Raw genomic sequence first — 15,622 nt, forward strand, 5'->3', positions numbered from 1 at the left:
TAAAATTTATAAAATTTTGAGGAACATGAAGATTATATATTTTTAGAACATTTTCTATGAGTATTAATTCTTGAAGCTAAGTATTTTATAAGAATTTGGGTAAAAAGAGGATAATGAATATTTTAGGCTTTGTGGGCTATACAGTTTTATTGTAACTACTGAACTCGGCTGTTGTGGTGCAAGAGCAACTTTAGATAATATAGAAATGAATGACTATTCCAATAAAACTTGGTTGATGAACATTACAGTTTGAATTTCACATAACATTTTTAAATCTTTTTTTTGGTTAATGGATATTTTTCCATTGATTTTTAGAGAGAGTGGAAGGGAGGGGGAGAGACACAGAGAGAGAAACATTGATGTGAGAGAGACAATGATTGGTTGGCTCCTATATGAGCCCCAACCAGGATGGGGATTGAGCCTGCAACTGAGGTACCTGCCCTTGACTGGAATCGAACCTGGGACCTTTCAGTTTACTGGTTGATGCTATATCCACTGAGCCAAACAGGCTAGGGTTGAATTTCATACAACTTTAATGTGTCATGAAATATTATTATACTTTTTATTTTCTTCAATCATTTAAAAATGTTAAAAAACAATTTTAGCTAATAGGCCATACAAAAATAGGTGGCAGGTTATATTTGCCCCATAGGTCATAGTCACTGACCCCCTACTGTAGAGCAAGCAAAGGTCAAATGATAAGAAAGAGTTAATATCATTTTGCAAGAATTAACTGTCTCACTCAAGACTTGTACCTAAATAGATGACCACCCACTTCTACCTGAGTTGGAATGGAGTTCCAAACAGTGCTGAAATTTTCTTTCTAAAATAGTTTTGAAGTATACCAGAATGGTTGTGAAACTAGAGTTCTAACACATAGAACATGACTTTTTGTAATCATTTTGGCTTAGATAATTGAAGAAGATTTAAAAGCCGTAGTTGTAGAAGTAGCTGAATTGGGGAGAATAGAGACTCAGAACTCAGGGAGAATAGAAATTCAAGAAGTGATCAAAAGAACCAGGTTGTACCCTGGCCAGTGTAGCTCAGTTAGTTGGGTGTCATCCCATGCACCAAAAGGTTGCCAGTTCGATTCCCAGTCAGGGCACATGCCTGGTTTCAGGCTCAATCCCTGGTGCGGGGGGTAGGGGAGGGGAATGCAGGAAGCAGCCCATATATGTTTCGCTCTCACATCATTTCTCTCTCCCCCCTCTCTTTTCCTCTCTCTCTAAAAAAGTTAATCAAAAATATATTTTTAAAAAGAGCCAGGTTCTGTAATGTCAGTTGGAGAGCTAAAAAGAGATCACTGAGTTCAACAAATTAGCTCATCGGTGACCTTGGGAAGGGTAGTTTCATCAGAATGGTGAGAACGGAAGTAGAAGTGGATTAAGGAGTGAATAACTCAGGTAGTGAAGAAAAAGTATAAGAGTTGGAAAGTGTGATAGAGTTAAGGAAAATCTGAAGGACAAACGGTATTTAGGGAAGCAGGGATAAGTAGGTATTAGACTTGCCTTTTATGCTTAATTTAGTAGACTTTAACAAGTGATAGTTTTAAAATATACTCTGTGATGATAACATCATTTTTAAAAATTTTAACAGAAAAATGTACCATGGTTATATATGTCAGTATAAAGATGTTTTGAAGCAATACCAACTAAAATACTCAGAAGCACCTCTTTCACGTGAATATTATGAGAAGAAAAGAGAACATGAAGAAGTTCAAAACAGAGTGTTGGCATGTACTGAACAACTAAAAATGAATGAAACTATTTTTATGGAATTTCTAGGTATTAACATTTTTATTGTATATTGTTTTAATAGTGACATCTTTATAATGAAAATAATAACTCAATCTAAAATACAACTTTGTTTTTCAGTGCCTGCTCCTTTTCCATCACTTACTAAATGGACATTACATATGTATCCACAATAGTATTTCTACTTAGAATTTTTATTAGATAAGTATTATTTCTGCATTTTAATTGTTATTGTGTTTCTTTGGTGAGAATCACATGGGTTTGTTTTTGGTTTAATTCAAAAATTTTAGAGTTTACTTAAGTTCATCTGGGATTAATTTTCATGTATGTGCATGTGATTAGAAGAGGGAATTTTAATGAGAATGAAGTGCTATATGTATCTGGCTTTAAGTGGTATGTCTTAGAAACCAAACCAATGAAAAAGTCATCTTGCTCTGTCTTACCAAAGAAAGAATTCCAATTAAGTAGTTGATTCTAACTTGTTAGGATGGAAAGCGGTCAGGAGGTGGAGTCACATTCATTCATTCACCTATAGAAATTCATTAGGTATCTGCCTTGTGCCAGACAGTGCTCAAGAAGATACAGAGCTTTCTTGCAAGGAGCTTTTAGTAGGGAGAGAGATGAGTAGGCAAATAGTTTGATACAGTGGCATTGTCTTAGAGCTTAAGTAATTCTTAATTGGTCTAAGTCTCATTTGTTTGTCAAGATCTTGCCTGGTGATGAATTTGGAACTTTAATCCTCTTCCAACCTCCACAATCCTTCATATGCTTTCCTATCAGATTATAACTCCACTGTTAGTACTAAGTCTTCTTTATCCCTGTACTACCTTTCTTCATTCTGCTTCATCCTCAATTACCCTTTTATTCCTTTGCTGCTTGCTCTCTCCGTGTTTGGGTTTTAGTTTTTTCTGTTCTTGGTTGTTCATCTGCTGCCCATTTATGTTTTAATTTCTCAATAGGAAAGGGCAGAGGTTAGTAGATGCAGAAGGTACAGCAGTAGGGAGTTGGATGTAGGAGGGATGAGATGTATGAATGCATGGCAAACAAGAAGAGGTATTACAGGTAGGGAGATGATTTAGATGTCTATACCTTAAAATTTAAATTGATACTTTTGATAATGGCATAGCATTATAAATAATGTTCATCTGAAATTTTATGTTCATACAAGTCATATTTTAAGGCAGAATAGAAAAGGCCTGACAGATTTTCTATGGAGTTTTTGTTTACTGTCCTATTAGTATTTATTTTTAAATTCTCCTAAATGAATTTTAGAGTAACTTAGGGAATTGTAGTAGCTAATAACCATGCAGAATATCTATTAACAGCTGAAAAATTCTCTACTTGAAATTGGGTATAAATTCAGTTCAAGCAGAAAGTCCAGATAGAAGTTCTAGCTGTCTTCTGAGTTCTGCAGGGTACACTGATGAACCTTACAGAGCAGGAAAAGGGTGAATTTTTAATGTTGACTTTGGAAAAAATAAATAATGTGGAAACACGGGAAATTAGATTTGAACCTGAATTGGTTGTTTATTATTAGTCATGCCAAATGACATGATGAACTTGGGTAAAAAAAAACAAAAGCAAAAAACCACACTGTAAAAATACTTAACTGAAAGAAAAAAATCTTAAGTATTTTGGATGAAATGTGTTTTGTTTTTGTTAATCCTCACCAGAGGATAATTTTGAGAGAGAGAGTGGAAGGGAGTGGGGGGGACACAAAAAGAGACACATCGATTTGGTTGCCTCCCATGTGTACCTGGACCAGGGCTGAGGATCAAGCCTGCAATCAAGTTAGGTGCCCTTGACTGGAATTGAACCTGAACCCTTCAGTCTGCAGGCCAATGCTCTATCCACTGAGCCAAACCGGTTAGGGCTGAAATGTTATTTTTACTGTAAGCTCAATATATAACATAGATAAACAATAAATTTTCTTTGTCAGTTTGACAGATGTTTATATTCTGTTTTCATATACTGTTAGTAATATTAATTATTGTTTATGTGGAACATAAGTATATATAAATGTTACATGATATTATTTCTGATATAATATATGTATTATAAATGTAAAATCTGTTTGCATAACATAGTTCCTTAACATATAAGTGTTAATTTGAGATGTAAAACACAAGATATTCTTAGACATGCCAAAAATTTTTCCAAAATTTCATGTGAATTGAAGAAAGAAGTAGATGAAGTGGAAATAGAAATTAAATATTTAAACCAGGTATATGTTATGTGTATAAATGTATAAGTGTAATGGTATATTACTTTAAGGTCTTAGAAGAGTTATTTTTAAAGAGCCTCAGTATGGACAAGGGCATATGATAATTTGTTTGCCTCAGATTGCCTTTGGAGCCAAAATGTAGGTATTGAGTATATCCAACTCTGGATTTTGGGGACTAGTTTAACTTTCTTTGGGGACTGAGGAAGAAAATGATGAAAAATTATCATCTAGCTTAATAACAAAAATTTAAAGGCATTAAAAGAGAACAAGACAGTAAATGGTTTAAAGGACTTAATTTTGAAAATGTATGACTATAATCTTTATAGAGCTAGGCTAGAACTAGTTTAGCCTTTAAGATTGATGGTACATGATATTTTCCTGAGTACATTTTTAAAATTGATTTTAGAAATAGGAAGGGAGAAAGAGAGAAACGTTGATTGGTTGCCTCATGTTCACACCCTGACTGGGGGACCTAACTCGAAACCTGGGTATGGGCCCTGATGGGAATCAAACCTGCCACCTTTCAATGCATGGGACAACGCTCCTACCAACTGAGCCACTCCAGCCAGGCTTTTGAATATATTTTTAGTGCCATCTATTGAAATGTGGCTTTCATTGACAGGTATGTGAACAAATCAAAGTCTAAATTTTTCAAAATTTTGAAAAAAATGTAATAGCTAATTTTCTAAATTTTCTGAAAATTGTGTTATATGGTATATTGATCATTCATAGGTATGAGGTTCAAGATAAGTAATATCCTTTGACTTCCTTTAAAGTTTGTGGTAATTATGTCTCTAAGTAGGGAATCTCTATGTTGCTTCTAACTGTCCTTTTTAAAAAAGTGTAAATGTCAATAAATAAATAAAAAATAAAAAAAGTTAAAAGGTGGAAGTTCATCGAAATCTAGGTTTGCTAATGGAAACCTAGCAAATGGAAACCTAATTGTAAGGAAAAATTAAAGAAGTAGGATTTATTATTAATTTAACAACTTTCACTAAACAATAGCTTATACTTGCTACAATATAAATCTTGTGGTAATATAGAAAAATCATATTTATTAGTTAAGGTAAAGCATGTTCCTTAATACTTTGCAGGTAATTATTTTATTTTGCTTTATCATTTTTATTTTTAGCAGATTACAAGATTTTATGAAACTAAGAATCTGGAAGAGAATACTAAAAATATAGAAAAAAGAAAGGAATTGAAAGAAAGGTATAGGTAAACTTTAAAATGGGATTTTATGTGAACAAATATTCTCCACCTAACAATTTTATTCTATATTTTATCCCAAGCCACTGATATTTATACAGAATCTATATTCATATTTTGTGCGTGCTATTTTCTATTAATTTCTTATGAAAAATATTAATTTATACCTTTGAATACGATGGGCTGATTTTCAAATTTGCTTGTTATTTAGTACAGCCAAGGATAATTTGTAAAGAGAAATGGGATAGCAGCAGCATATTCACTGTTTTATAACCTGTCAGTTGTATATTTCATCCAGTTTTCCATGATGAGTCAGCAATGGGAAAATAGTAGGAGCAGCAACATACTTACCTTTTTATCATCCTGTCACCAGCTTGACCAGTTCTTCCTTTGCCAGAGAGAGTGAAGATGAGTCAAAATGCTACTGAATTGTGGCATCATGTGTTTCCTTGTCATTCATCCTAATGGTGATAAAATAGACATCAGTGCTGGAGGCATTTTAAAAAAGATTGATTTTGTCTGTTATTGTGTGATGAAAAAACAGATGTATTACTATTGCTATGTGTGATAAACTTTCTGTTTTTCTCATCTGCCTATACCCTTTTTCATTCTTCTTAAGTTTCTCTCCTATGGCTCCATTGCTTTTATCCTGATTTTTCAACACATTCCTCTCCCAAATTAATTTTCCTGATTCCACTTTCTTGGGTCTGTTATTTTCTTGATTCCCCCTCTCCCATGTCTCACATTCACAGTAATGTGTCTTTAATTTTGTAAATCAAATTGATTAGAAAAAAATAGTAAATGTACAGAATCTCACTTTATTGACAAATTTTTAAAAAATATATTTTTATTGATTTCATAGAAGAAGGGAGAGGGAGAGAGAGATAGAAACATCAATGATGAGAGAGAATCATTGATCAGCTGCCTCCTACATGCCCCACACTGGGGATCAAGCCTGAAACTTAGGCATGTGCCCTGACCAGGAATCGAACCGTGACCTCCTAGTTCATAGGTTGACACTCACATTGGCCAGGCTATTGACAAATTTTTAATATGAAAATTCTTTATATTGAACGGAACTTATGTAACTAGTCCTTTTATTTAATATAGATTTTGATAGTTATTATCAAGTAATATATTTAAATTATTTAATCATCAGTATTTTAAAAAAATTTTTTTGACTTAGAAAAAATTCAGTGAAATTGCTCTTCCAGTAAAAAACTTAAAAGACTTATGATCATAATGTTGCTTTAATGGTTTCTGTATTCATGCTAGTTGATTATTTCTAAATAAATATTTTTAAAGTTTGAAGTATTTCAAAATCTAAAGCATGCTACTTATAAATATTACTAGAGGCCTGGTGCATGAATTCATGCACCAGTGTGGTCTCTCGGCCTAGCCTGAGGGATCAGGCCAAAACCAGCTCTCCGACATCCCCTGAGGGGTCCCATATTGGGAGAGGGCGCAGGCCAGGCGGAGGGACCCCACCAGTGCATGATCAGGCCAGGAAGGGATGCGGGAGGTTGGCCAGCTGGGAGGAACTGCAGGAGGGCTCAGGGTGTGTCTGGCCCATCTCGCTCAGTCCTGATTAGCCAGACCCCAACAGCAAGCTAACCTACCGGCCGGAGTGTCTGCCCCCTGGTGGTCAGTGCACATCATAGCGACTGGTCACTGGTTGACTGTTTGCCCCTGGTGGTCAGTGCACGTCATAGCGAGCAGTTGAGTGGCCTTAGCACATCATTAGCATATTACGCTTTGATTGGTTGAACGGACGACTGGACACTTAGCATATTAAGCTTTTATTATATAGGATATTTTAGTTTAAAATATTTTTGACATGTTTAGAGTCATAAAATTACTGTTTTAAAAATGAGAATGTGGTATACTGAGAAGAGCACTGGACTTAATCAGGAAAGGTGTCTTTTAGCTGTGACACTAGTAAGTAACTTAATATTGGGTAGATCTGTTAAATTCTCTGGAACTCAGTTTTATTTGTGAAATAAGGAGTTTTAACTATCTCATATCTAAATATCTCTTCTGGCTTTAATATATGCTAATTTTTATTGAATTTATTGGGGTGACATTGGTTAATAAATTATATAGGTTTCAGGTGTATAATTCTATAATACATCATCTGTATATTATGTCTTTACCACCCAAAGTCAAGTCTTCTGTCAATATATATTAATTTTTTACTTCACTAATATTTAATGTGATTTACTCTTCTCTTTAGAATTTTTGAAAAAGATGAACAACATGTACTTATATTGAATAAAACCTCTCAGAAAAGTCAATTATTTCTTCCAAATGAATCTCAGAAATTAGTCAGACCAATAGATATTCTATCTTCAGAACCAAGAGTTATAGGTACAGTATCTGTTTATTTCCAAAAACTTAGTTTCCTTTTCAAACACCTAGAAGAAGAAATAGGAAGAAGCAATTCTAGTTATCATTTGATATAACCAAAAACAAACTGCTAGAAACCTATCAACTCAGGAAAGTACCACTTTGATTTTTTCTGAGAGCAAACAAGACATGCCTTTTGTACTTAGCTTTTTTATCTTTGAAAGAGGAATCATTCATACTACATTTTTTTTTAAAAAGTGTTCTGATCTGGTTGCACAGCTATCAGAGGAGGATGGATAATTATATATTCTTTATTTGAGAAGTCTTATTAATAAGTGGGTAGCTGACTTGTGTTAATGATATTTGTGACTTAGTCACTGAGATATTTGAATCGTGATTCATTCAATAGATCTGTATATTAGATTAACTACAATTGTGTTAGATAAGTATATTGGCTATTTTTGTCCCCTGGTCATTAATATTACCACTCTGTCTTTGGTTCCCCATTATAAAGATGTAGTTTTGCCAGTTGGATTTCATTTTACAGTCATAGTTATTGTAATAGCTATTATACAGTGAGGTATTAAGATTTGTATAATAATTTCATAATTCTATATTTTAATTTAAATTAAGTATTCATGTGACTTTTTTTAAATTACAAGGTTAGGTTAAATATTGGGTATGATATTTGAGTTTAATCTCTGGAAATTATTTGAAGTTATTCAATTTAATAACCTAGATAAAAAAGAAGACAGTTCTATGAAGCAGTCAAAGCTTGCCAGTGTTGACTCCAAACAAAAAGAAAACAATATGCAGGTAGGTATTTCTTTTTTAATAGTATAAATTAAATATTTGCTTGCATTATTTAGGACATGCTGTGTGTGTGTGTGTGTGTGTGTGTGTGTGTGTATGTATGTGTGTTATAAATATACTAGAGGCCTGGGGCATGAAATTTGTGCACTCCGGGGGGAGCGGGGAGGTGCGGCCCTCAGCCTGGATTGTGAAAGGGCACAGGCCAGGCTGAGGGACCCCACCAGTGCATGATCGGGGCCGGGGAAGGACGGGGGAGATTGGCCAGCTGGGGAAGGACCGTGGGAGGGTTCCAGGGCATGTCTGGCCTGTCTCGCTCAGTCCCAATTGGCCAGACCCCAGCAGCAAGCTAACCTACCAATCGGAGCGTCTGTTCCCTGGTGGTCGGTGCACGTCATAGCGACTGGTCAACCAGTCAACTGTCTGCCCCCTGGTGGTCAGTGCATATCATAGCGAGCGGTTGAGCAGCCTTAGCATATCATTAGCATATTACACTTTGATTGGTTGACCGGATGACTGGACACTTAGCATATTAGGCTTTTATTATATAGGATTATATCAGCCATTAGTACAACCTCAGGGTCTAAAAAAAAGGAGTTTCAACAAGGCAGCCTGAGCATATACTGTAGCCTTCTCATGTGCTCCTAAAAATAATAGAAAAAATATTTAAAAATACGAAGCCCTTTACCCAGTAGACCAAAAACTGAGATATTTCTGAAGGATGAAAACAGGATTGGATTGAAGAGGGAACTTGTAGCCCAGGATTTGCATAGAATACTCTTATCGAAGTTATAGAGCTGAGAGCAATTGATTGGGTTACTTCAGTAGGTATTAGTTTCATTAACATCTGTTCATCTCATAATCCTTCTGCCTTTGGCCAGGTGTCAGCAATGGGTTTACTGTCTCCAGGTAGAAGCAGTGAATATAGGAGCTTGGGTTAGAGAGAGGTGGTACTCTGGGTGATTCTTGATTTGCATGAAGAACAAGGAGCACACCACCCAGAAAGCTAGCTTCTGGTGTGGTAATCTCTTTTCCTTCATTCTTCCTGAAAATAGTCCAGAAGGAAATTCTCAATGAAAAATATAATTGCTTTCCATTAACTCATAATTAATAACACAGATATCAGGATAGTGGTGACCAAAGTAATTAGTGAAACATTAATTCTAAATATGTATTAATTTAAAGAATTTTAAAATATGGTACTAAAATTCTAGATTATATCCAATATGGGATGAAGGTGAAAAATAAATGAGGGGAACGAGTTTACTCAAGTTCTTTTTTTATTCAGGGATGGAGGTAAGGAGAATATATAAATACTGATTAATTCTGTGTTTGCTGGAAAAATATAAATTTATGCGTATGTTAACACTTAAGGTTAGCCAAAAGTAGATAAATGGAATGTATAAGTTTTAAAACAGTAGAAAAAAAGATGAAATGGAGAAAATTAGTCCAACAGAAGTCAGGAGTGGGGGGGGGACAAAACAGCTAGAAAGCATTTTATTTTTAAAACATATTTTTAAAACTGATTTCAGAGAGGAAGGGAGAGGGAGAGAGAGATAGAAACATCAATGATGAGAGAGAATCATTGATTGGCTGCTTCCTGCATGCCCCACACTGGGGATCGAGCCTGCAACCTCGGCATATGCCCTGACTGGGATTCGAACCATGACCTCCTGGTTTGTGGGTCGAAGCTCAACCACTGAGCTATGCCAGGCAGGCACTAGAAAGCATTTTAAATAGAAAGCAAATAAGGTGCCAAAAATAGTTTTGAACAAATCAGTAATAATAAAAATCTGACATTGGTGCTTCTAAGGAATATATAAACAAAATACAACTAAATACTACTAAAACAGAACAGCTGAAACAACTTGACAAATAAAGGCTGAAAATAAAAGGATGAAAAATATACATCAGGCAAATGCAAACAAAGCCAAACCAAATGTAACAATGCTATATAAAATAGAGTTCAAGATTTAAAAACATTAGTAAGGATAAATATATTTCATGTTTTTAAAAAGAATAATTCACCAAGAAGTCATAACCATGATGCACAAAATGATAATTTCAAAACATATAAAGGAAAAATCGATAGAATTTCAAGGAAGCAATTGAATCCACAGTTAAAACATGATCACTCTATCAAAAATAGTGCTGACTCTGAATTTGGCTACATGTGAAACAATATATAAAATCAAACCATGAAATAATAACATTAAAGAAGATAAACATTTATTTTTCTCTTGAAATTCTAAAGTGACTCAGGTTCACTTTATTAGGGCTAATAGCACCATCTCCACAATTTCATTATTTTTCAGGCTACATCTCTGCTTTCTTTTCCTGCTATCCTTAAATGCTAAGCTTTTGCCTCAAGGTCACATCATGATTAGAAGCTAACCATTGCAACTTTGCCATTATATCTGCCTTCTAGGCCGGAAAGAAGGAGATCAAGGCTAGCTGATTCAGCCCCATTAAAAAAAAATTGTGTGTGTTTAATTGATCTTAGAGTGTGATTTGAGAGAGAGAGAGAGAGAGAGAGAGAGAGAGAGAGAGAGAGAGAGAGAGAGAAGGAGGAAGGGAGAGAGGAGAAAGAGAAACATCGATTTGTTGTTCCACTTATTTATGCATTCACTGGTGATTCCTGTATGTACCCTGACCAGGGATCGAATCCACAACCTTGGAGTATCAGGATGATTCTCCAAACAACTGAGCTACCTGGCCAGAGCTCAACCCCATTTTTTAAAGATCTTTCCTGGAAGCTTTTTAAACAACTTATAGTAATGTTTCAATGGCCAGAACTTAGTCATATGGCTACCTCTATCTGGGGAAAGGTTGAGAAATATATGTGGTTTGGTTTTGGTTTTGGTTTTTGAAATCAGAACACAAAAGGAAAGTAGATTTTGAATAGGATAGAAAACTGACAGTTTTTGCCACAGGAAAAAAATCAAGTAAGATAAAAAATAAGGATGTAGAGGACCTGAATAACACAATTATCAAACTTTGTTTCTAACATACATAGAATTCAGTTAAATTTTAATTTGCAGTATTCACCAAAATTGACCAATTAATACAACAAAAAGGATATCTAAACCAATTCTAAAAAGAAGCTATCTTCACTTTTCCCAAGGAATGTTATGTAGAAAAACCTATCGATGTGATTCCCTACATTAACAGGTTAATAAATGACTACAGAGGTGAAAAAAAACAACCCAAAAACATATATATTTAAAATAGTTTTTTTAAAAAAGAATGTAGGGACACTCATACTACCAGATATCAAAATGTTTCTTTTTTACTTTTGGTATTGAGATAATTCACATATCTCACCATTTTAAAGAGTGTGATTCAGTGGTTTTTAGTATATTCACAGGTGGTGTAACTATCACCACTACTAATTCCAGAACATCCAAAAACACTTTAAAATATTATCAAAATGTAGTAATTATAAGTGTGGAACAAAAAAAGACAAATTTATTAGTGGACTACATCAAAATAAACTTCTGTATGACAAATAATATTAGCAAAATAAAAAACAGTGATGGGCCTAGCCGGTTTTTCTCAGTGGTTAGAACATTGGCCTTGGGACTGAAGGGTCACGGGTTCAATTCCATCAAGGGCACATGCCTTGGTTGCAGGCTCAATACCCGACCTTGGTCGGGGCGTGTGTAAGAGTGATGTCTCTCTCACATCGATGTCTCTCTCTGTCTCTCCCCGTCCCTTCCACTCTCTAAAAATCAATGGAAAAAATGTCCTTAAGTGAGGATTAACAACAACAAAAAGACAGTGATGGAATGGGCAGGAGATTGATATCCAGAATGTATAATATGCAAATAAATACATAATAACTCTTACAAATTAATAAAAAAGAATACGAAATGGTCAAAGGTAAGGTAGTTTACAGGAAAGGAAAGACAAAGGTCACTAAACATAACAAGATGCTGACCTCAGAAGTACAGGAAAATGCAAATTAAACCAATGAGATGCCTGGTTTCACCTATCAGTTTTCAGACATAAAACAATTGCTAACATTTAGTGAGGTCAATGTTAGTGGGAATATAATTTGATACAATTATATTGGAGGACTGGTTCAGTGAACTGATTAAAAATAAAAGAGCACATACTCAGCAGTGTTACTTCTTGGCATCTACTGTAAACAAATACTTAAAATACTTGTACAAATACTTGTACTAGGAGACATATGCAAAAATGTATATTGTTTAAAACAGGCATTGAAAGAACACTTGTTCTTTAAGAGACAGGTGTTCCTTAAAGGTCCAGGTTTTCTATAATCTGAAAGTACAACAAGTTGATAAAATTAAGACCAGTGGCTGTTAAACAGAAAGAAATGTGATAAACTTTTCTATTAAAATAAAAATATCTTCATTTTGGGTTAAATAAGAAAAATCAGGGACTGTTTAAAATTAGTGACGCAGGAAAAATTAAAGACTTGAAACAGACAATACAAACAGTAGTAAAGCAGTGGTTTAGATATTAATATCTAAAGTTAAAAATGAAATATTAACTGTCATCCTATATAATAAAAGGCTAATATGCAAATTGACCAAACAGTGGAACGACCGGTCATTATGACATGCACTGACCACCAGGGGGAAGACATTCAATGCAGGAGCTGCCCCCTGGTGGTCAATGCACTCCCACAGCCAGCCAACCTCCCCAAGTCCCTCCTTCCGCCCTGCCGGCCTCGATCAGGACTGGGCGAGATGGCCCCCATCGGCCCTGATCGCCAGCCAGGCTGGCGAGAAGGCCCCAGCCGGCAGCTGGAAGGCCCCGATCGCCCTGATCTCTGGCCAGGCCTAGGGGACCCTACCCATGCATGAATTTTGTGCACCCGGCCTCTAGTAAATAATAATGGTGATGACCAGGGTGACAATGTTCTTGGAAAGCTCTGAGCAGCCATGACAAGCCAAACATTTTTTATTGTTTTGTGTATCAAATTCTAATGCTTAATTTCTTTTTTTCAGATACTTAATGACTCTGCTATGAATAACCACTCAAAATGTTCACATGTTACAGCTATTAAAAGTTCACAGAATTTTATGCAGTTCAGGTAACTTTTAAAAATAAGAAAATGCTTTAATTTCTAAAATAATTTATCAACTTAGGAAATAATATAAAAACTATATTTACTATATTTTAGATTGCTAACCCCACAGAAACAGTCAAACTTCAATCAATGGTTTGAAAAAGGAGATACAGGTACTTATTTTCTGTTTATATTTTTCCTAAGAATTGGGACTAACAAATTATATCAGGTTTTTATGCTATTCAAATAAGTAATTTAGATTGTTTGCATCTCTGGTTAATTGACCATGCATGCCTGGTTTTTTAAGTACATTTCCCCTAAATATAAAACAAATACTTTTCATTGTAGTAAATTTGGGAAACAGAGAAAAACATGAAAGATACAAAAATACCACCACCCAGACATAACAGGCTCTTTACACACGGGTATATATTCTTGATTTTTTTCCTATGCATATGTATGTTGTGTTCTTTGATATTTTCCCCACAAATTTGAAACATACTATGTATATAATTTTGTATTGTTTTTCTTCCCACTTGGTATACCATTGTTGAGGGTGTTTTTCTGTGCCATTCAGTTGAATTTATTTGTAATGATTGTATAGATTTGCTACAATTTATTTACTAGTAGCCTCCTCTCACTTTGAATATTTTGTTTCCAGTTATTTTGCTATTAAAATAATGCTACTATGTTCTTTTACATAAATCTTTTACTATTTTGGATTATTAACTTTGAATAAAATTATAGAAAGGTCATAGGATATATATCTATGAGTTTATTATCCTAGAAACAAGTAGCTGTTGAAACTTCGACACATCCTTAAAAATACTCATTCTTTGTCTCTCTCTGTATCTGTATACATCCATGTAGATATATTTTTAATATATCATGTTCACGTGTATGCATATTGTGGTAACCTAGTAATGAATAATAATTATTCTACTTATAAACTATATAAAAGTCTTCACCTCTTCTTGTCTCTAGCATATGGATTGCTGACTTTTATTTTGAGGTTTTAAAAATGGCTCATTCTGGTAGTATCAAAATTCTGTAAATATATGCATATTCAAAAAGGTCATGTAATATACTACTTCTCACACAGTATAGGATTCAACCAATACAATATGCTTATTTAAATACCCATGTAAATGGATATTCTTCCTGCTTTCTTCTGGAAAAAAGAAATATATCTTATCTGCACAGTGATCTGTTCCACCTGTTTATAATCCTCCATACATGCCAAGCTGACTGAGTGTTAGACAAGGAAAGAATGGCTAATCTCTAGAAACAACACATCACTAGTACACTTATGTGGGGAAATGCATATATGTGGTATAGTTCTAGTTGCAATGAACAGATATGGCGAGGTTTCATACTCAAGAAAGTATATAGTTATCTTAGAAGAAAAAAGACTCTGTTCAATAATTTCCAAGTGTATTTTTGAAGAAGTTAATATATGGTAAAAATAATATTTGTGGCTTAAATACAAGAGGCAAAATATAAAGCTTTCGGGTGATAAAGTAGAAAAATATTTATTCAAGGTAAGAAAGTTCTAGTAAATAAGAATTAAAAAGCCCAATCATAAAAGAAAGATTGATAAATTTGGCTATATTAAGATTCAGAATTTCTGTTCATCAAAAGACACTTAAAAAAATAGAAGCTAGGTCACTAGGTCATCAAAAGACACTATAAAAAGATTGGAAGGCAAGATGATTTAGAACTGTCAGAAGACTAGTTTCCAAATATGTATAAAGAACTTCTACAAATCAAGAAGAAAAAGGCAATCCTATTGGAAATATGTGCAAAGTACACAAATAGGTACTTCACATAGCAAAACTTTTGTGGCAGCTAACCATCTGAAAAGTTGCTCAGCAAATCAGGAAACTTAACAATAAAAACACAATGAAATACTACTACACATCCACCAGACTAGTAAAATTAAGGAGTCTGACAATACTAGGTAAGTATTGATGAGAATATAGGGCAATAGGAATTCTCATAATTATTGTAGGAACTGCCATTTATAAATGACCATGTATTGAAACCACACCTAAGTTATAATTGGAGCTAATAATTTTGTCTGGTGAAATTGAATGATTTCCTAGAGTAGCTCAGGATGGTCAGTTGCCACAACAAAAATGGATAAATAGCTTGGAAGCTAAACTTTGAAAATAGTTTAACATCTTGTAAAATGGAAGATACACATACTCTATACCTTGTAATTCCACTCTATACCTA

At 34.3% G+C, this 15,622-nt stretch overlaps 1 protein-coding gene across 1 annotated transcript in view; it reads left to right on the forward strand.

Moving 5' to 3' along the window:
* The window catches only part of LOC308535454 (protein SIX6OS1), a gene marked incomplete at both ends in the record, with an annotated part of 38,571 nt that overhangs the window by 9,837 nt on the left and 13,112 nt on the right, over nucleotides 1–15,622 (forward strand). Inside the window, 8 exons of the mRNA XM_081114358.1 lie at nucleotides 1,597–1,784; nucleotides 1,875–1,917; nucleotides 3,858–3,978; nucleotides 5,111–5,190; nucleotides 7,421–7,554; nucleotides 8,273–8,349; nucleotides 13,323–13,408; nucleotides 13,499–13,557. Of these exons, the coding sequence (XP_080970484.1) occupies nucleotides 1,597–1,784; nucleotides 1,875–1,917; nucleotides 3,858–3,978; nucleotides 5,111–5,190; nucleotides 7,421–7,554; nucleotides 8,273–8,349; nucleotides 13,323–13,408; nucleotides 13,499–13,557 (788 nt within the window). The remainder of the gene's footprint in view (nucleotides 1–1,596; nucleotides 1,785–1,874; nucleotides 1,918–3,857; nucleotides 3,979–5,110; nucleotides 5,191–7,420; nucleotides 7,555–8,272; nucleotides 8,350–13,322; nucleotides 13,409–13,498; nucleotides 13,558–15,622) is intronic.

Source organism: Myotis nattereri, assembly GCF_964212035.1.
Source record: "Myotis nattereri genome assembly, chromosome: 1".
NCBI lineage: Eukaryota > Metazoa > Chordata > Mammalia > Chiroptera > Vespertilionidae > Myotis > Myotis nattereri.